The sequence below is a fragment of the Aulonocara stuartgranti genome (assembly GCF_965226115.1).
Source record: "Aulonocara stuartgranti genome assembly, chromosome: 5".
Classification (NCBI taxonomy): Eukaryota; Metazoa; Chordata; class Actinopteri; order Cichliformes; family Cichlidae; genus Aulonocara; species Aulonocara stuartgranti.
The window spans coordinates 7,148,847-7,170,286 of record NC_138943.1 but is presented as its reverse complement, the minus strand read 5'-3'; the positions used below and the strand labels follow the sequence as shown (position 1 = coordinate 7,170,286).

Here is a 21,440-nt window from a genome sequence, read left to right as displayed (position 1 = left end):
TCAGTCAGTTGGGGCCATCTTCCCAATGTATTCTTGGATGTTCGTTGTCTCATCCTGGACTGTGGTGCTGACACTCACCAGTCCCCGGCCCCCTTCCTTGCGCTTAGCGTACAGCCTCAGGGTGCTGGATTTGGGGTGAAACCCTTCATGCATGGTAAGGAGCTTTCTTGTCTTTATGTCAGTGGCTTCTATCTCCTCCTTTGGCCAGCCTATTACCCCAGCAGGGTACCTGATCACGGGCAGGGCGTACGTGTTGATGGCCCGGATCTTGTTCTTACCATTCAGCTGACTCCTCAGGACTTGCCTGACCCTCTGCAGGTACTTGGTGGTTGCAGCTTTTCTAGCGGCCTCTTCATGGTTCCCATTCGCCTGCGGGATCCCCAGGTACTTGTAACTGTCCTCTATGTCTGCAATGTTGCCTTCTGGTAGTTCAATCCCCTCAGTTCTGACTACCTTCCCTCTCTTTGTTACCATCCGACTACACTTCTCCAGTCCGAACGACATTCCAATGTCATTGCTGTATAGCCTGGTAGTGTGGATCAGTGAATCGATGTCTCGTTCACTCTTGGCATACAGCTTGATGTCATCCATGTACAGGAGGTGGCTGACAACTGCTCCGTTCCGTAGTCGGTATCCGTAGCCAGTCTTGTTAATGATCTCACTGAGGGGGTTCAGGCCTATGCAGAACAGCAGTGGGGACAGAGCATCTCCTTGGTAGATCCCGCACTTGATGGTGACTTGTGCTATGGGCTTGGAGTTGGCCTCTAGTGTTGTACGCCACATCCCCATTGAGTTCCTGATGAAGGCTCTTAGGGTCCCATTGATCTTGTACAATTCTAGGGATTCCAGTATCCAGCTGTGGGGCATTGAGTCATAGGCCTTCTTGTAATCAATCCAGGCAGTGCACAGGTTGGTCAGTCTGGTCTTGCAGTCTCGGCTGATTGTTCTGTCTACCAGTAGCTGGTGTTTTGCGCCTCTGGTATTCTTGCCAATTCCTTTCTGTGTCCCGCTCATGTATTGACCCATGTGCCTGTTCATCTTAGCCGATATGATGCCTGACAGGAGCTTCCATGTAGTACTGAGGCAGGTTATTGGTCGGTAGTTGGAGGGGACCGGTCCCTTCTTGGGGTCCTTGGGGATCAGGACCGTCCGGCCTTCAGTTAGCCATTCCGGGTGTCTCTCGTTAACTAGCAGCTGGTTCATTTGTGCTGCCAGACGCTCGTGGAGTGCAGTCAGCTTCTTTAGCCAGTAGGCGTGAACCATGTCGGGCCCTGGTGCTGTCCAACTCTTCATACTGGAGACCCTTTCTTGGATATCTGCCACTGTGATGGTTACTGGACCCTGTTCAGGGAGGTCGCTGTGGTCTGCCCTCAGATCCTCTGGCCACTGAGCATTGCCGTTATGGGTTGCATCCTTCTCCCATATGCTCTTCCAGTATTGCTCCGTCTCCAGCCTTGGTGGTGCTGTTCTCTTATTGTTCCCTTGCCAATGAGAGTACACCTTTGCTGGTTCTGTGGAGAACAGCTGGTTTATTCTCCTGCCTTCTATCTCTCTGGTGTACCTCCTCAAGCGGCTGGCCAAGGCTGTGAGTCTTTGCTTGGCAGTTTCCAAGGCCTCAGGTATGGACAGCTTGCTGTATTTCTTAGGGACCTTATTTGTCGCACCTTTCTGCAACTCCGTTAGTTGGCTAACCTCCCTCCGTGCTACTTTGATCTTGCCCTCTAGCCTCCTTCTCCATGGAGGGTACTGCCCCTTGTCGCTGTTCAACTTGTAGCCAAGCATCTCACTGATCACTGCTGCCGTATTGTAGATCAGCTTGTTAGTGTTGGTAATCGTGGTTGTAGGTATTGCCCGTAGTGCTGCATTAACATCATCTAGCAGACCTTCTGAGGGTACTTCACGTAATCTTGGTAACCGGCTACGGGGATCCAGGTTTCAAGCTTGGCCATGATCCTATTTTTCAGGTCAGTTCCTCTCGCACTCAACGATCCTTCTCCTATCGTACTTGGGGCTATGTACCCAATCTCGGGTGGGGGTGATGATATCGCCCCCCTGACCTGGCGTCCTGACTCCTCCTTGCCGTAGCATTTGTGTTGTACCTCGTCAATCTCTAGCTGTGAGAGCAGTCCCTTCTTTCGAATGTTGGAACACTGAGCTACTAGTTGTTTCGCCGTCATTGTGGATGTTGGGTATCGAAGAATCCATAGGTCCCTCATCCTATTCATGTAGCCCCTTCCGCCAGGGTTACTTGCATAGTAGCATTCCAACAACGCCCTGCTTTCGTCTCTTGCCCACCGATGCCTTCTTGTTCCAGTAGCCCACTTTTCGTCAGGGTGCCCTGGTTCCTCAACACCTGACGCGGACCTTGTTGATCCGGGCGACGTCCGAGCCGGCATGCCTTCATATTTATCTGTCTCGCTCATGTCTGCGGTAGGCTTGCTTAGCATAGGGGGTCTAGCCTTAGGACCCTTACTGGATACAGACGCCCCAGGCAGGAATCGAACTTGCGATCCTCTGTTCCAAATATATATATATATATATATATATATATATATATATAAAAACACCCAGCACGCCCATGCGGGCGGTTTATCCTTCAAGCTCGGGTCCTCTACCAGAGGCCTGGGAGCTTGAGGGTCCTGCGCAGTATCTTAGCTGTTCCCAGGACTGCGCTCTTCTGGACAGAGATCTCCGATGTTATTCCCGGGATCTGCTGGAGCCACTCGCCTAGCTTGGGAGTCACCGCACCTAGTGCTCCGATTACCACGGGGACCACCGTTACCTTCACCCTCCACATCCTCTCGAGCTCTTCTCTGAGCCCTTGGTATTTCTCCAGCTTCTCGTGTTCCTTCTTCCTGATATTGCTGTCATTCGGAACCGCTACATCGATCACTACGGCCGTCTGCTTCTGTTTGTCTACCACCACTATGTCCGGTTGGTTAGCCACCACCATTTTGTCCGTCTGTATCTGGAAGTCCCACAGGATCTTAGCTCGGTCATTCTCCACCACCCTTGGGGGCATCTCCCATTTTGACCTCGGGACTTCCAGGTTATACTCGGCACAGATGTTCCTGTACACTATGCCGGCCACTTGGTTATGGCGTTCCATGTATGCCTTGCCTGCTAGCATCTTGCACCCTGCTGTTATGTGCTGGATTGTCTCTGGGGCATCTTTACACAGCCTGCACCTGGGGTCTTGCCTGGTGTGATAGACCCCAGCCTCTATATATTGACGAGGTACAACACAAATGCTACGGCAAGGAGGAGTCAGGACGCCAGGTCAGGGGGGCGATATCATCACCCCCACCCGAGATTGGGTACATAGCCCCAAGTGCGATAGGAGAAGGATCGTTGAGTGCGAGAGGAGCTGACCTGAAATAGGATATATATTAAAAAAAAAAAAAAAAAACACCCAGCACGCCCCTGCGGGCGGTTTATCCTTCAAGCTCGGGTCCTCTACCAGAGGCCTGGGAGCTTGAGGGTCCTGCGCAGTATCTTAGCTGTTCCCAGGACTGCGCTCTTCTGGACAGAGATCTCCGATGTTGTTCCCGGGATCTGCTGGAGCCACTCGCCTAGCTTGGGAGTCACCGCACCTAGTGCTCCGATTACCACGGGGACCACCGTTACCTTCACCCTCCACATCCTCTCGAGCTCTTCTCTGAGCCCTTGGTATTTCTCCAGCTTCTCGTGTTCCTTCTTCCTGATATTGCTGTCATTCGGAACCGCTACATCGATCACTATGGCCATCTGCTTCTGTTTGTCTACCACCACTATGTCCGGTTGGTTAGCCACCACCATTTTGTCCGTCTGTGTGTGTGTGTATATATATATATATATATATATATATATATATATATATATATATATACACATACATATATATACACATACATATATGTAGTGTTTTACCACATTATTTAAAAAAAAACATATCAGGAACCTAAAAATCTGAAGTCTGCTGAGATCCTGGCAATAATAATTTATTAAAAACTAAAGAAAAGTGAAGATACAGTTGTGGTCAGACCTTTATTATCCATGATTACTTGGGCCTTTTAATAATTGTTTTGAACTGCTCTTTTTCCATGCTGGAATGATTGTAAAGTCTTTAATTTGGCTGCATACGTTTCAATTTATTTTGGATTTTCTTGAATCCACACAAGGTCAAAAGGGTACATACATGCTCAAACATATACATGCACTCACTTAAATATTTAGTAATGAAAGCTGAAGATTATACAGTGCCAGGGCTTTGTCAAGTTTTTAGCGATCACGATTGACGTTGCTGGCATAAAAAGGATTTCTTTGACACCCGTGGAATTGCCCAATACTCAGAACAATGGGAAAGTCCAAGGATTTCAGTTAAGATCTAAGAAGGAAACTGCACATTTGCACAAGTTAGGAAGGTGTCTTGGAGCCATTTCTAAACAGCTTCAGCTGCTAAGATCAGTTCAAACAATTGTACATAAGAACAAGTTATTTATTTATTTATCACCACTTTGCAACGGTCTGCAAGAAGATCCGCATTGTCACTCTCGCTTAAGAAGAAATTGGGTAGGATGTTCAGGAACAACCTATGGACCACCAAAACTCAAGCCTACCATGAACTGGAAACTGTTGGAACACCAGTGAAATGAATTTTGCATTTTCATGGAGTAAGAGAGTACTGACTGAGAAAGAAGCCCCTGCTCCAAAATCGAAACTTTCAAGCTCAACTGAAATTTGTGCTGCCCACGTGGACAAGCCAATTGTTTTCTGTAGAAAGGTTTTATGGTCACGTGAGACAAAGACTGAGGTATCTGGCCACAACATCAAGAGATGCTGCGTGGCATTTCTTGATATATGCAGATATAGGAGTAAAGGTGAGGCTTTCAAATCTGAGAACACTCTACCAGCTGTCAAGCATGGTGGTGGTAGCATCATGGCTGTTTTACTGTTAGTTGTATTTATATATAGTACAAAAAGGACAGACTAATGAAAAAGGAGAATTCCCTCTAAATTTTTCAACTTCACCTAAAATCAACAGCTAGATGGATGAAACTGGGACAGAATTGTGCATTCCAACAAGACAATTATCCCAAATGCCCAAACTGGTTTTGGAATGAATAACACAGGGTACCTTAACCCTACTGAAACTGTATGCCCTAAAAGACAAGTCCATGCCACGAAACCAACCAGTCTAAATGAACTTTACTAATTCTGCTTACAAGAGTGGTCACATATCCTGCCAAAATTATGCCAAAATTTGCTAAATTACATTTAGTCAAACGCCATTTAGCCATTTATGCCCATGATGAGTGTATGTACACTTGTGTGCACAAATATAATTGCACGGCACATATTACATTTATGGATCAGGGACAATTCAAGTTCAACAAAGGTATTAATGAAACACAGAGATCAATATTTTTCATTTACCATACCAACCTAAGCACCATCATGCTGTCAAACAGCAAAGTTTCTGCTGTGGCTGTGGTCTGATAGAAAGGATAAATATGGTGTCCTACTGCTCAAATTTAACCATAGATATGCTTTTGTCCAGAGGGGCTGGTGTGTCATGTTAAGTCAAGTCAAGTCCAATCACGCCAAGCTGTGCCAAGTCGGCCTGTCAAGTCACGTCAGGTTTATGAGTGCATCTTTGAGCGTGTTTCAAAACAAAACTTGGGCATAAACAAACTTCCTTACCTCTCTCTCACGTTCAGTCTTTGTCAGATTGATCTGTTTAAGCATCTGCGAGCGTTGTTCCATCACCAGGGTCTTCTCGTAAGTGTAGGCTGAGATGTCACTGTCATGCTAAGAAAAAGTAACGTGTGGGTTTATTATGCATATGTTTTCTTACTACAGCAATCCAAATCCACTACATTTCTCCTGTGTAAACCTGTCCCCATCTCTTCTGACTCATCTTTTGACATTCAGACAGAATGCAATCACCGCTTACTTCTTTTTTCTTAGATAGGAGAAAATTCACCTGTGAAGGGTTAAGGCTGAAGTATACTAGAACAGAACTAGTCCAAGCAAGATGCTGACAATTTTAGACAGCCTTTTCTTGAAGACATTTGTGGTATGGACCCATTGTTGTACACACAAAAAATGACAAATTTGACTCAGGGAAGAATGAAAAAAAGCTTGTGTGAGAAAATTACACTGCTGCCTAGTTTCTCCCCACTGCACACATGGTTAGTCACTTCATATAGTGCACATGAATGCCTAATTGCAGGTTTTGCTTAGGAAATGTTGAAGAAAACCACAGGCTCTCTCTACTGCCATGAAACATTAAAAGTATTATACACTAAATTACAAGCGATAAAATTCTTATTCCTTAATTAAGGGCTTTGGAAAGCCAGACCGACACTCAGCTTTACAGTGTGCTGCTTTTCTAGTAAACACAACCTAGGGAAGGAGGCTTAAGACAATATCCGATCACCTGATATTCATATTTCATGCTGTCCTTTGTGCCATTTACTGGGCTTCTGTAGTGCAACGATCTCAGCAGTCGTGCAGTACCTTTGCCTACCTTTGTGTAGTCTAAAGCAATCAAGCTTTGAGCATTACTGAACATTGTAATGATGTTGCCACCTGAAAGGTACTGAAATTAAAGTACACAATATGAACAAAAGTAATCTCTGCAATTGTTTTCAGTGCCGTTGCCACAGGTGTATAAAATCAGGCACCTAGCCATGCAGTCTACAAACATTTGTGCTTTGTTCCAAAGAGCTCAGTGAATTTGAGTGTGATAATGTAACAGGATGCCAATGTTGCAACAAGCCATTTTTTTGCAATCCTTGTAGGTGTTCCACAATCACCTGCAAGTGGTGTTAATGCAAAGTGGAAGCATTTAAGAATCACTGCGACTTAGCCACAAAATTAAACTGCGTAAAGTTACAGAACAGGGTCGCTGAGTGCTCAGTACTTCTGTTCATATTGCGTTTGTATAGAAAGCATATATCTTGCTTTGAGTTAACTCACCATTTCTACAACTTCTATCATGGCATCGATACGGAGGTGATAGAGGAATGTGGTCAGGTCCTTTTTCATCTGGATGCTGTTGTCGTCCATCTGGGCCACAGTAAAGATGCGCATCTTGCACTTCCTCCAAACCTGCAGAGCAACAACAAAATATGAGGCATCTCCTCACTCTTCTCATACGTCTGTATGGACATAAAAAAATGTCATTAAGCGTTCATATCATCTGTAAGAAATTTGGTTCTGATAGTGTGAATCCAGATTCTACATTGCCTTTACATGTTTGTGAGTGCACATGGATTTCTTTAAGTAGTAACTATTGCAGGGTACCTTGTGCTGGCGGAGCAGGAAGGGCAGCAGCATCAGCATGCCTCCATCATGGACGATCCACCACACGTCAATGTGACCCTCGGTGAAGCGTTCGCCGTTGGATGGGAAGGCTGAGATGTTCTTTGGGACGAGCAGAGCCAAGTTAGCGACGGTAGTTTCTCTGACCAGCTCTGCAGAACAGGCAGACATGGAAAGATTACGATGTGTTGGTTACACTGCATCTGCATTTTTGTTTTGAATGTTTTCTGATAAACCTAAATGGCTACGGCTGATATCAATCAGTGATTTTATTTTATATATGAGCCCTTGTTTTTGGCAGTATTTTTGTTCTTTTTTCCTTCCTAGTAACCAACCAATGAAGTTCCTCCAGTGCTGATGCTCGTCTCCTTGCTTCCAGTTGCGTGGCCATGAGACCAAGACAGCATTGTGTTTCAGGCCTCCCAGCCCACTGGCCTGGAGCAGATGTGATGTAGCATCACGCAGGTTAGAGGACACAGTCACCTGACAGAAGCCCTTCACCTTCTCTGTCTCCATCAGCTTACGCAGTGCCTAGACAGGCAAGAGGCAAGGCGGAGAAAAGAGCTGTTACCACAACAAGCACCGCTTACTATGAAGGTGGTAACGGTCAGACTTGATGTTTAATTTGATTTAAAAATATATATTTGCAATAACATTTTGGGGTTTATGGGCTCTTCCAGAGTCATATTTTACATTTTCAAATACTTAATTAGCTATATAGAAGAAACAAATATACATTGAAAGCTATATGTAAGTGTTTAACATGATTTTTGATAGATGTGCAGAAAAGTCTGCAGGGAAAATATAATTAAGAGACTGCAATCAACTTGTGGTGACACAATATCGTATAGTTCTGTTTACAGTAGCTTCTGTAACTGGATTTTAGCGACAATAGTGCAGATATTGGTCTGTTGTTGTTGCAATGCATTGTGCTGAAAAGTTTAATAAGTTCCAGTGACTGAAGAGGTACAGGCTGTCATTTACAACATTACCTGCTCTGCACGCTGCGCCTGTTCATAGTTGTTCAAGAACGTGCCCCCTAGAGCTGTCCCAACAATAGTTAGACCTTTGCCTGCCTTCAGCTGGTTGGTCAGTGAAAGCAGACGAGGCTGCTCCACATTTTGCTCTGCATCTGTACTGACCAGCACCAGCAGCTGAGGCCTGAAGAGAAGGGAGATCAGAGAGGAGAGGAAGTGATAAGACGGAGTAGAAAAAAAATAGAAGAGAAATGAAAAGAACAGGAAGAGCTGTGAAAAGACAAATAAAGCCACGGGGAAAGGAAAGGCTGAGATGGCCAAGTAAAAGTCCTTGTTTGGAAGGAGAGAAAGAGAAAAAAAATAGCAAGAAAGGTTGATGTTAATATGAATTTACAAATACTTGATTCTCCGACAGCTGTGACAAGAAGGGTCCTATTACGTGAATAAATGAGAAAGCGCACAGACATGTGGTTAATTCCTACGGTAATTAGAGTCATGGTACAGCAACACAGCATACGTGTGTCATACCTCCAGTTTTTGGTGTGTGGGGGACCTTCCTCCAACCGCATGAGAGCGTAACGTGCAGCACTTAGAGACAGACCCCGTATTCCATCGCCCCATTCTTTCTCCGCACTGTGACACAGGCAAGTGCCAATCAATATTTGTCAGTCAAAACATGAACAACAGTTTTTGCAGCTTCACTGTGAATTTAAGAAGTGACAGTGATACAGACAGCCCACCGAAACAAATCCCCTTTTAGATGACAGTTTGACACAATGCAACATGATCACAAGGAATCACAGCATTTAAATACTCAGTGTGTATAGGTCTATACGATAACACTAGAAACATGGTTGATTAGTTACGGTCTTTCAGTCACAGATATGATCAAATTTCCTTCACTTTTCCATGATGCTACACCTAAGATACAGAACTAAGGCTAAAGTAAGAATAGAACAGCACACCTGCTCTGCTTTAAAAAAGCACTACATGCTAAGAGATCTGCTAAGAAAGAAACAGTAATACGGCAGGAAAGTTAAAAAAACATTGTTAGTGGAAATAAAACCTAAAAAACACCAGTTTCCATTTAAATTACAGACAAAAATTACAACTTGGAAAGAAAGACCATTTTTACTAAGTATGAAAAAACAAAACAGAAACCACCTTATATAAAATACCATCTAAAATAACTACCAGTCAAAAGTTTGGACACACCTTCTCATTTAATGTTTTTTCTTTATTTTCATGACTATTCACATTGTAGATTCTCACTTAAGAAATCAAAACTATGAATGAACACATATGGAATTATATAATTAACAAAAAAGTGTGAAAAGACTCAAAACATGTTTTATATTGTAGATTCTTCAAAATAGCCACCCTTTGCTTTGCACACTCTTGGCATTCTTTCGATGAGCTTCATGAGGTCGTCACCTGAAATGGTTTTCCAACAGTCTTGGAGGACTTCTCAGAGATGCTGAGCACTTGCTGGCCTTTTTGCCTTCACTCTGTGGTCCATCTCATCGCAAACCATCTTGATTGGGTTTAGGTCAGGTGACTGTGGAGGCCAGGCCATCTGGTGCAGCACTCCATCACTCTCCTTTTTGGTCAAATAGCCCTTACACAGCCTGGAGGTGTGTTTGGGGTCATTGTCCTGTTGAAATGATGCTCCAACTAAATGCAAACCGGTCTGGATGGCATGCCGCTGCAGGATGCCGTGGCAGCCATGCTGATTGAGTGTGCCTTCAATTTTGAATAAATCCCCAACAGTGTCACCAGCAAAGCACCCCCACATCATCACACCTCCTCCATGATTCGTGGTGGGAACCATGCATGTAGAGACAATCTGTTCACCTTTTCTGGGTCACACAAAGACACGGCAAGTGGAACCAAAGATTTAAAATTTGGACTCATCAGATGAAAGCAAAGATTTTCACTGATCTAATGTCCATTCCTTGTGTTTCTTGGCCCAGACAAATCTCTTCTGCTTGTTGCTCTTCCTTAGTAATAGCGTTTTCTTAGCAGTTATTGAACAGGTGATGTAGAGATGTGTCTGCTGCTGGAACTGTGTCGCATTTATATGAACTCTAATGAATTTAGAGAGATGAATTTATCCTCAGCAGCAGAGGTGACTCTTGGTCTTCCTCTCCCGGGGCGGTCATCATTTGAGCCAGTTTCACCATAGAGTTTGACAGTTTTTGTGATTGCACTTGGGGACACATTCAAAGTTTTTGTAATTTTCTAGACTGACTGATTTTCAGCTCTTAAAGTCATAATGGACTGTTGTTTCTCTTTACTTAGTTGATTGGTTCTTGCCATAATATCAATTCTAACAATTGTCAAATAGGGCTGTCAGCTGTGTACCAACCAGACTTCTGCACAACACAACTGATGGTCCCAACCCCATTAAGAAGGCAAAAAATTCCACATATGAACCCTGACAAGGCACATCTGTGAAGTGAAAACCATTTCAGGTGACTACATCATGAAGCTCATTGAGAGAAGGCCAAAGGGTTTGCAGTGTTGTCAACAAAGCAAAGGGTGGCTACTTTGAGGAATCTAAAATAAGAGACATAAGACATTTTTTTCTTTGCTACATAATCCCATATATCTTGCTTCATACATTTGATGCCTTCAGTATGTATCTACAATGTAGAAAATAGTAACAATAAAGAAAAAACATTAAATGAGTAGGTGTGCCCAAACGTTTGACTGGTAGTGTACACAGAGAAAGTATTTGTATACATATGATTATTAACTGAACTCAAATCTTGCAAAAAAATTTTGAAGAGGTTTATTGAACAACTTTACCTAGAGTATAAAGTCTGAGGAAGATCACATATAGAATAAAAAACAACTCAACCAATAAAACAAAAATGTTAAGATTTGCTAATTAGACACCTACCATCTGTACTCAAACTCAGTCAGAAAACTAACTGAAAATAAAGTAAACTGAAAAAAAAACACCTGATACAGAAAAACACTCACCCTGCAAACTCAATATACTTGTAGATGGAACCGGCAATTACCATAGCGACAATGGCGTAGTACCAGGAACAGAGGAACATAAGAGTAAGACACAGGCTCATCCCCAGGAAGGAAAGAGTCCTATAGAGTGGAATGCAGAGGCAGACAGAAACATGCAATATAAAACGTTTGTGAATCTTGAAATTCAGCTGTTCCTTCACTTTGCTGTTGGTGAACTGACCAGTGGTAGAACTTGAACCGTGGTCTCCAGTTTGGTGTCCTCAGCAGTGTCTGGAGTGCACATGCCAGATTCACAAACATGTAGCACATCAGGAAGAACCTGCAGGAAACACATATGAACAGGATATAACAAACCTCTTCTTACTTACTCTAACAATATAAGAAAGAGCTCACTCATTGAAATCCAGAAGGGCTGTTATGTTAACATCTATGACATTCACTTGTATTTATGACTGCATTACCAAAGCAGAAAAGTGGTCTACCCCTCTGAGACCATAAAATTTGGTATTTGCATTGTTTAAGTAATAACAGGGGACCAGCTGCTCTGAAATCCCCCACGGTTTTATTCCCCTTAATCTATTTATTTTGTCAAATGGCAAGAAATTAAAGGATTTTTTTCCCAAGTCTTACATGGAGAGGATGGGAGCGACTGCATCCAGGGAGGCAATGAGGATCCCACTCTCGCAGATACAAGCCGTCAGCAGGAGGGACCATGTGGGTTCTCCGTTGGCCTTCCCGTGGCCAAAGATCTACAATGCCGGCACAGAAAACATGTTTACACCACTTCTATTTTAGGAGTATGTCTGCATAAACATCTTCCTCTACCTTTTTAATTCTAGTCAAGTCATTACATGTATATGTTGACTGTATGTAATAAATACAAAACAGATTCTATGAAAGCAGAGGATGTAATAGTGGTGATGACACCTATGCATTTATGCTTTGAAGCCTCACAGTTAGCATCTTGGCCTTCTTGCTTTTTTCTATTTTGAGGAGAAGAACATATTAGGTTCTCTATTTGGATTTAATATTGAAACGACTTTATTAGTACTAATGTCATTATTGATTCAATTTACTCTGATTACTTTCCTTACTGATTCATTATCAATTTTCTATGTGAAAATTGGTGTATAATACAATTGTTTTACTGCACGTCTCTGAATATAACATTGATAAAAGTAAGTTAACTGTTGAGACTTTGATTAAAATAGATTTAATACTTTTTGTGATGGTTCTTCTCAGCTCAAATCCATCCCCAAGAATGCACACTCACAAATTAGCAAACTATCAATCACTAATGTGTCCAAAGAGACCTCGATTTATTATATTTTGTACTGTAAATAAAATAATAATTTACAAAATGAACAAGATTGTGTAGTGAAGAAGAACTGAAACTAATAACTGAATACATAAAATCATTAGGATATTGTTTTCTGAGCTAAATCAAGTAAGAAACAGAGTAACTTTCTCATACTTCCATACAATTTCGTTTCTTTTTTTGACCCAGGGGAGTCACCACCTATTGGCCATTATAAAAAATGCACTTTAAAGCCCCTTGCCCATTGGTTTCACTATGTCCACTTCTTCTATGAAGTCTGCTGTAAGAAGAAAACAGACTGACCCGAAGAGCGGGCACAATGCCATCCTTGGCAATGGCCTGCATGAGACGAGGCGCTCCCGTCAGGCTCTGGAGGCCTGCTCCACAGGTGGAGAAGAAAGAGCCAATCACAATCACCCATGGTGATGGCCAAGCCAATGTGCCAATCACTAAGTTCCCATGGACGCCCTCTCCGAACCTAAACACGATTAACCAAGTGGTCAGTCTCAGACTTATTGTTGTATTTAGGGATGATTTTTATTCAATCAAGGATAGACTTACTTGTCCCTGAGGACCACACCCTCAATGCAGGCACCAAACAGAACCACACTGGACATGTCTGAGCAAATATGGTTCAAGAAAGTAAAGTCATTTCATAATGATATAAATAAATGGTAAATATTCAACACTTTTTAGTGAGCCTTGGTTTAGTGATTATAAGAATTATAAACCATTCCATCTGAAGATGCACTTAATTATCTGATAAACCAATTAAGTGCATTTGCTGAGGAAAGACGTCAATCGTTTTTGTGTAGTAAATCTCTGAGATAAGATGCATATTACATTGCATGTAATATGTCTTGGTTTCATTAACTGGTAAGTGCATAGGCAGCTCAATGATGTGATTAGAGATCCTAATCAGATCAGCCATTCCATTATAGCTGCTTCAGACTACACGGTATAGGCTGCCTTATATGTTAAAGCACATAAATGGCAGACATGTGCTCAAGAATTTTGTACAAAGAGACTTAAAGCATTCATTGAAATATTAACAAGGTTTCACATGACAAAATAGCTCAAACTCTAATACCAAATTATAATACCAATATTATTCAGAAGCCAGCTGCCATGATTTAAACAAAGATAGGAAATGTGTTCTCATGAATGGTAGATTCATATTTTGGACTACTTGAGGGCATTAGACTGGTATCACAGAAGTTATGGCCTTTTCAAATTTAAAATGCTGACCTTTAATTATGAGGCTTCTTGCAGGCCAGTGAGTGCGTTTGTGCAGACACGTTAGTTAAAATCTAAAATTTGTAAACTTGACCTTTTCTTACAGTGTCCTTTATGAACTGATCCGTTTTAAATACCACTACAAATTCATTATCCCAAGTTTGATCACAACAAGGCCAGACATAAAATATAGGTACAGTGAGGAAATAATTATTCAGTCCCCTGCTGAATTTGAGAGGGTCCTCATTTACAAAGAAATGATAATTCTCTAATTTTATGGTAGTTTCATTTTAATGGAGAGAAACCTTAAAATTAAATATTGAAAAAAAACCCAATCATTACATATTTGTGTGTCAGTATTTGTTTAAGTATTGTACATGTGGCACACAGATTATAATCAATCACTAAATAATTGTAACTTGCAACACCATTTCACAGAGTCTTACGTCCCACTACCATGGGTATGAGCTAAGAGTATTCAAAGGATGTCAGAGACAAGACTAGACCTGCACACGGCTGGAATTGGCTTCAAGACCACCAACAAGAAGCCTGGTGAGAAGGTAATAGCTGTGATTATTCATGTAAGATTTTGCCTCGTGGGGGTTAGGATGATCATGTGAAAGATGGTGGATCAGCCCAAAACTACACAGGAAGAACTTGTTAATGATCTGAAGGCGATTGGGACTAGTGTCACCAAGAACGCCATTGGTAACACACTACGCTGTAATGGACTAAAGTCTTGCTGTCTCCCTGTTTAAGATGACACATTTATGGGACCATCTGATGTTTTCCAGTGAACTCAGAAAAGACTTGGAGAAGGTGTCTTGGTCAGAAGAAATCAAAATCAAGCTCTTTGGGATCAACTCGATCCTTCCTGTTTGGTGCAAGAGAAATGCTGAATAAACCATTTCACCAGTCAACATGAAGGTGGAAGCATTATGCTTTGAGGCACTGTTTTTGCTGATGGTACAGGATAACTTGACTGGATTGTGGGGCCAATGGGCGGTAAAATGTTGGACAAGAGCCTCTTTTCTTCAGCCACAACACTAAAGATGGGTTGTGGATGGGTCAGCTACCATGATAATGACCCAAAACATACTGCCAAGGCAACAAAGAAGTGGTTAAAGAAGAAGCACATTAAGGTCACTGAATGACCTAGTGCAGGTGTCTGCAACTTTCAACATTAGAAGAGCCATTTTAGCTCCTCCTACCAGACAATGGGAGAAAGAGAGCAGCACAACCGGAAGATGGGCAGATGATGGCTGTAATTGGGAGAGAATCAATTAATAAACCGGTATATGTGTAACTCTAATCCTAGCCCATGGCTCATGAACCACATTTTGCAGCTAAAGAGCCACATATGGGTTGCGAACCACAGGTTGCTGACCTGTGGTCTAGCTAGTCTCCAGAACTCAATCCTATACAGAATCTTTGGAGGGAGCTGGAGTTTCGAATTATTAAGTAACAGCCAAGACAATGGCAAATTCCTCCTTAGGTGTACAAACTGGGTGACCAGCTACATCAAACTGACAATGGTTTCTCTGCCAAGTGCTAAGTCATACTTTGTTTGGGGGTAAAGATACTTTTTCATTTAATGACATTCAAATGAAGTCAGAATTTTATGTATCGTTTTTTCTTCTGGAGTTTTGGTTGATATTCTATCTTTCTCCGTTAAAGGGACACTATCATAAAAACTCTCCATTTCTTTATAGGTGAGAAAACGTATAAATTGAAGGGGATCAAACAATTATTTTCCCCACTGTATATGCAGTGGTGTGTGTGCATAACAACTGCCGTCACGGCAGTTGTTAAAGGATACAGACAGTAGAGGTGGTGGTGATGGCTGCAATTGTTCCAATGGGGATTGACTTCTGTGCATCACGCAGGTCTCCAGAACGGTTGGATCCAGCCATGATCCCTGGAGAGACAGTGAAGTGACAGTTGTTACCAAGATCAGAGATTTGTGCACATACTGTAGAAACACGTGTGCTACAAACAGCAGAATGTAGTAATTTCAGCTAAACTCACTCAAGCTGAATAAATATAAATGTCTGACATTGAGAACAACACCAGGGATGCCATTTCTCAGATGGTTAACAAAAGAATCACTCAGCAGCACACTGATAAGTAAACAAATTAATAAATGTGTCAATGATGAACAACAATAAGAAAAAACTAAGTGGACAGAACAGTTTATGCTTTCACCTGTCACAGACGGGAAGTAAATGCCAACCAGCAATGTGAAAAAGCTGGTGATGTCGGCTAACACGTAGCGGTTAGCGTTGGTTAGAGGATCGTCCTGGTCTTCCACTGACTCCATCTTATCCCTGGAAATGAGGTCCCCTTTCTCATAGTAGTTTCCAAACAGGTTGTCTGGATTGGCATTGAAGAAACATAGAGAGGACTAGAATTAAAATATTCATGCAGACAGAACCTGAAAATAGGTGTTTTTAATCCTTCCATGTTAGCCAAATATTCAATTGGTGACTGAACTCCATGACTAATTAACAAATTTACTTTATTCTTCAGCCATTCAAAATTGAGTTAGTCACTATTTACAATTTCTAATTAGTTTATTAAAATCAGTAAAAAAAAAAGATGCTTTCAGAAAACAGAAACATGAATTACTTTGCTTGAGTAGGTGGATTTGGGAGGTTTTTATCTCCCCCTAAAAATGGGAGATAAAATATGATATGTTTTATCTCTAAAAAATAAAGTCAAAAAATTAAAGTGACTTTTAAGTGTGACTCCTTAATTCAGAGTTTACTGTTACACCAGGGTAAAACAAGGTTTGCCTAGCTGTGGTTTTTCTTAGGGTTTCAGGAAGCCCAAGGCTAAGAAATAAGTTTGCTCTACTTTGTCTTTGTAACACTAAATCACCATTTTTAACATTTATTAAAAAGATCTGAAAGCAAATATCTAGAAAAATGAATCAACTTTTTAAGTTCTTTTTACAACATTTAAAGCTGCTCGTACTGGAGTGTTTCTTGATGGACACTCCAGTACTATAACAACAGATCAATGGGAAAAACAGGACATTCAGACCTAAGAAAGTATTTTATCGTAAACATTTCATTTAAAAAAAAAGAAATCTAGAAAAGAACGCCAATGAATTGTCAGTGACTCAGCAGTATAGAAAGATGATAATTGGATCCAAAACGAATGAACCAACCTGCCAAGATTCCACTAGTGACCCCAGGGATGCCCTGGATCTCAGTCACATTGTTGGCAACAAAGTATTTGTCACAGGTAGCGTTGAGAAAAGGTGAATCACAGAACATCTGCCACAGCTGGGTTGTGACTGTCCCATTAGCTGTCTCAATGGTCTTGGCACAAACATCAAAGGACTTCCACACCAAAGTGCGATTCCCCAAAACACACACCCTAGAGGAATAGAAAAGCACACAATTTTGAAATACTGCTGCTGTAGCGACTTTTGTGCATGCGTGTTTGATGTAAACAATTTATTTGGACTTTTTTCTTCTTTAAATTAATTTTATAGTTAAACAATATCTGTTGTTTTAAATTGTTTTCTGACATCTATTGACACCTAGGTTAAAACAATGATGGGTATCACATTATAACACTTAGTTTTCAGGTAAATTCATCTAATTTTTAAATATGTAAAATAAAAAATAAGGCAAATTAGTGCTGGTGCCTTTGTACCACTGATATAATAATGGCATGTTCTCCAAACCTAGCATGTAATTATGTGTTGCTTTTTCTAAAACAGCATGTAGATAAGATGTGTGTTAGTCTGGGCTTTTGTTACCATTTCAGCTTATATAATATTGGATTATCTTGGCTCTAACTGCTTACGGGAATACAGGTGGATCCATGGCGGTCTTGATGACTCCGGCGTAGACAGCCAAGATGGAGAGAATGACGCATGCCAGAAACACGAGTGCCAGCTTGTTAACATATTTTACGCCAACGAACACCACTGTGGCCATGGAGGTCAACAGGATGGTCCCGTACACGCGCATGTTGTTAAGCAGGGCGGCCTCGGCCTCAGCACCCTCTAGGCCCTCCAGGGGAAATATGGCTGCTTTGGGCACAATGTAGATCTGCAGAGGAAAGGAGCTTATTTATTTATCTTTGACTTTATGTATCCAGGGAAATCAGCAGTACTTTTATCTTAAAAAAAAAAATCCAGAAAATATCATTGCTGCTCAAGGACATCTTAGTGGTACATGTTTTGGAAGTGCGACTTTCACTCCTCACCTTCTATGGCCTGTCTGGGGATTTAAACTGGCAGTTTTCAGTTTACAAACCTGCCTCTCTACCTCACTGTTTGCTGCTAAATGGAAAAGAAAGATGTATATATATATATTTTTTAATTTAATGTATCATTTTTTCTGTGTCATGTCAAGTGTACAGCACTTTGTTTTCTCCTGGTAGTTGTCTGAAAGTGCTATATAAATAAATTGCTTGCTTGCTTGGATATAATAAAAAAGGTGAGAAAGGCAATGAGGGATGAGATGAGTAAAAGAGGACAACTCTGTGAAGTGTGAATATATGCGATGTCACATTAAAAGTCCTCTACTGGAGCTTGAAGCACCAACTCGTACTACTGGCTGCTATTTTAATTCTTAATTAAACAACTCAAGCATGGTATTAATATTAAACATTAACTGCCATTATTACACTTTTACTACGGGTCAGTCTAAGAATAGTCAGAAGATAGATGGTAAACCCCTAATTAGACCGTCACTATCTGTCATCAGGTTTAGATGATTCATTGCAAGGCTGTTACATAAGTGTGGAAATTTGTGTCTTTTTTCTCTCAGCCTGAACACTCTTTATCACTATGAAGAGCAACAAGAGAACAAGCAGTGAGTTGTGGTTTCGGTCATTTGGCTGAATGCTAAGAACAGCACATCACTAGGCAAACAAATCGTAGCTTCACGGTGAACTCTTCATGGTTCCTAAAATAGCAGCATCAGTTTGTGTTCCTGACTTGGGTGGAAGGATGAAACATATTCAAATCAGTCTTCCTCGAGATCCGCTCCTTACAATTCTGCAAGGATTGTTATTTTACAATGGAAACTAAGCCAGCTTTGACCCAGAAGACAGAATTAACCTCCAGACACGATCAAACTCCATAACCATTAGAGGCATCCAGAATAATATTATTAACAATAAAAAATGACAGTTGATAACAGTGGACCAAAGTGATGAGAGCTGTTTCAAGGAATGATCCTGTTACTCAGGCAGTGTCTTCATCCCTTATAATGCAGTATTTGCATAATTACCCAATATCCCATGCAACATGGAGGCATTGCAGTGGAAGAAGTGTGGAGTGAAAGGCAGAGGAGGAGAACGAGAAACAGGAGGAGAGAAGCGAAAGATTGAGATGAAAGATCGCGCCATTTCAAAAACTAATCAGAATTCACATTGAAGAGCACATACTGCGAGAAGAAAATAGCTTCAAAGCAAAGTGATGATGAAAATCATCCAAAGGAGAAGAACATGCAAATACTCTGCTTTGTATTCGTTAGAAGCGTAACATTTTTTTTTGTTTCACTTTGCACTGATTGGATTTCAGGAATATCAGAAGTTTCATTGATGTGGGTCTGACCAGTTGGAATAAACAACCCCCCCCTCCCAAATTTCAATGAATATACTTAAATTAAGGATTTTATGGTTTCTTTTTATTTTATTTTATTTATACTAGACTTGTTGTACTCTCTAATAACTATTCCCCTCTTTAGAAAAATTTAGTCAGCCAGAGGTTTGCAGGCAGGATTAAAAACGAGGGATCATATTCCTTCTGCTGAACAACAAAAATAGTAACAAGCATGGATGAGATTAACAAGCAATACAGGTCATTGTAACTACAGGAGTAAATCTATCAAATCATTTTTTTAATATATATTTAAAGTGGAGATATTATGCTATTATGAAGGCAGATAACGATACTAACTGTGGCCAAAGTCAAACACCAAGTCAGCCAGAAAGATAAACAAGGATTATTTTGAACTGTAAATCATACAAAGCTACTCTGCGAGAGTCCAGGAATACACACTTTGATCTGGAAATGCACATAATAGGACACCTTCAGAGGAGGAATTTGACATTTGGAGAAATACACAGTTGTTAGAGTTGGACAAGAAGACTGACACACACTTAATATGAAGATTGGAAAAGGGTAAAACAAACTCACTCTAAAATGAACAAACAAGCAAAAAAAAGAAGCTTATATTACAACACTGAACAATCACGTGAAAACAAAATTGTAAATTAGTACTGGAAAATGTTTGTTGTTACCTGGTTAAAACAAAGAACAGAAAGAAAAGATTAGCCACATTCCCTGCACACATTAGTGATTAATGTTTAAATACCTCTGGGCTAGAGGTTTTGTTTGGCTCCTTGCCTTTAACCATTGAAACGTTTCCAATGTTGGCTTCAAATCTGCTCGGACCAGAACAACATGGTGCAAAAATCGTTTATATATTACCACTATAATTGAATCTAAAGGGTAATATTTTGCCACTGGAGCACAACAAAGTTCCCCTCAGAGTTGCGGGTCTGACAGTGTTATCACCTTGGTAAAAATTGTCAAAATGTGATGTTGGAGGGTTTACTGCAGGGAAGAAAAAGCTGTGATTTGAGTGGTCATCGTCTACTAACCTGGCAGCTCACATCGTTTTTCTTTTAGGTCATCGTGGTCTTGTGACATCACGGATGAATAAGCTTGAAATGGATGTCATTTCAAATAGACAGGATATTAGACGCTTTTCTCTCTCACTCACATAGAAGTGAACTCAAAAAATAAATAAATAAATGTGGCAGCTGTTTGGGATGTATTAAAAACGTCCAAAAACGAGCATTTAACCAGAATCAGTTCCAGAATAAATAAGTGGTTCAAAACAGGCAGTTCACCTGAGGAGAAGTGCATCACTTAATATGATTCATAAGACTATCTAAGACTTGGTGATCGCTGATTGGTTGAGCCATGATGGGGTGAGTCAACTTTTAAATGGTCCTTCCACACTCCAGGCTGGATGTTTGACACTAGCAGATAAGCTGTTTTCACACATGCGTTTCATTTCTAAACATTGGTGAATAGCAGAAAGAGGTGAAGCTGTTACAAGACAGAGACCTGAACAACGTGGACAGGACTTTATTATTATTATTATTATTATTATTATTATTATTATTATTATTATTATTATTATTGTTGTTGTTCTTTAACCACTTGCATGGTCTGAGGGTACAAATGCCATAATATTAATTATGGCATTAAATACTAATAAACTATGCTACACTAATGAAATGAAAAGAAAGTTAACATGTTACTGCCTGGTGATGACATTAACAAAGTCAGAGAGAGTGAACACAAAGAGGACTTCATTCTCACCAAGAGGAGCTCAATAGCTCCGAGGATGTACATGGCTCCAGCGTACGTGGTCCCCAGGTAGAAACAGATTCCGACCGCTCCCCCAAACTCAGGGCCCAGTGAACGGGAGATCATGTAGTAGGAGCCTCCAGCTACACGAACAGCACAAAATCACTCTGAAGTACTCATTTAATGGGTAACTTTGTCTGTGAGAAGACTAAACGATGACATCTCATGCTGAACCATACATATATTTTTGTATCTGTTAATT

General features: G+C 41.1%; 1 protein-coding gene across 4 annotated transcripts in view; it reads right to left on the bottom strand.

The window, feature by feature from the left end:
• Nucleotides 1–21,440, bottom strand: part of slc12a5a (solute carrier family 12 member 5a) — a 201,448-nt gene that overhangs the window by 13,435 nt on the left and 166,573 nt on the right. For all 4 annotated transcript variants that reach the window (XM_082533199.1, XM_082533200.1, XM_082533201.1 and 1 more), the window contains exons 6-21: nt 21,191–21,321; nt 17,647–17,894; nt 17,000–17,211; nt 16,033–16,200; nt 15,647–15,745; nt 13,153–13,210; nt 12,895–13,069; nt 11,904–12,022; nt 11,494–11,592; nt 11,274–11,393; nt 8,814–8,918; nt 8,301–8,469; nt 7,644–7,839; nt 7,291–7,460; nt 6,964–7,095; nt 5,683–5,790 (exon numbers count right to left, since the gene is read on the bottom strand). In XM_082533199.1, coding sequence (XP_082389325.1) covers nt 5,683–5,790; nt 6,964–7,095; nt 7,291–7,460; nt 7,644–7,839; nt 8,301–8,469; nt 8,814–8,918; nt 11,274–11,393; nt 11,494–11,592; nt 11,904–12,022; nt 12,895–13,069; nt 13,153–13,210; nt 15,647–15,745; nt 16,033–16,200; nt 17,000–17,211; nt 17,647–17,894; nt 21,191–21,321 — 2,309 coding nt within the window. The remainder of the gene's footprint in view (nt 1–5,682; nt 5,791–6,963; nt 7,096–7,290; nt 7,461–7,643; nt 7,840–8,300; nt 8,470–8,813; nt 8,919–11,273; nt 11,394–11,493; nt 11,593–11,903; nt 12,023–12,894; nt 13,070–13,152; nt 13,211–15,646; nt 15,746–16,032; nt 16,201–16,999; nt 17,212–17,646; nt 17,895–21,190; nt 21,322–21,440) is intronic.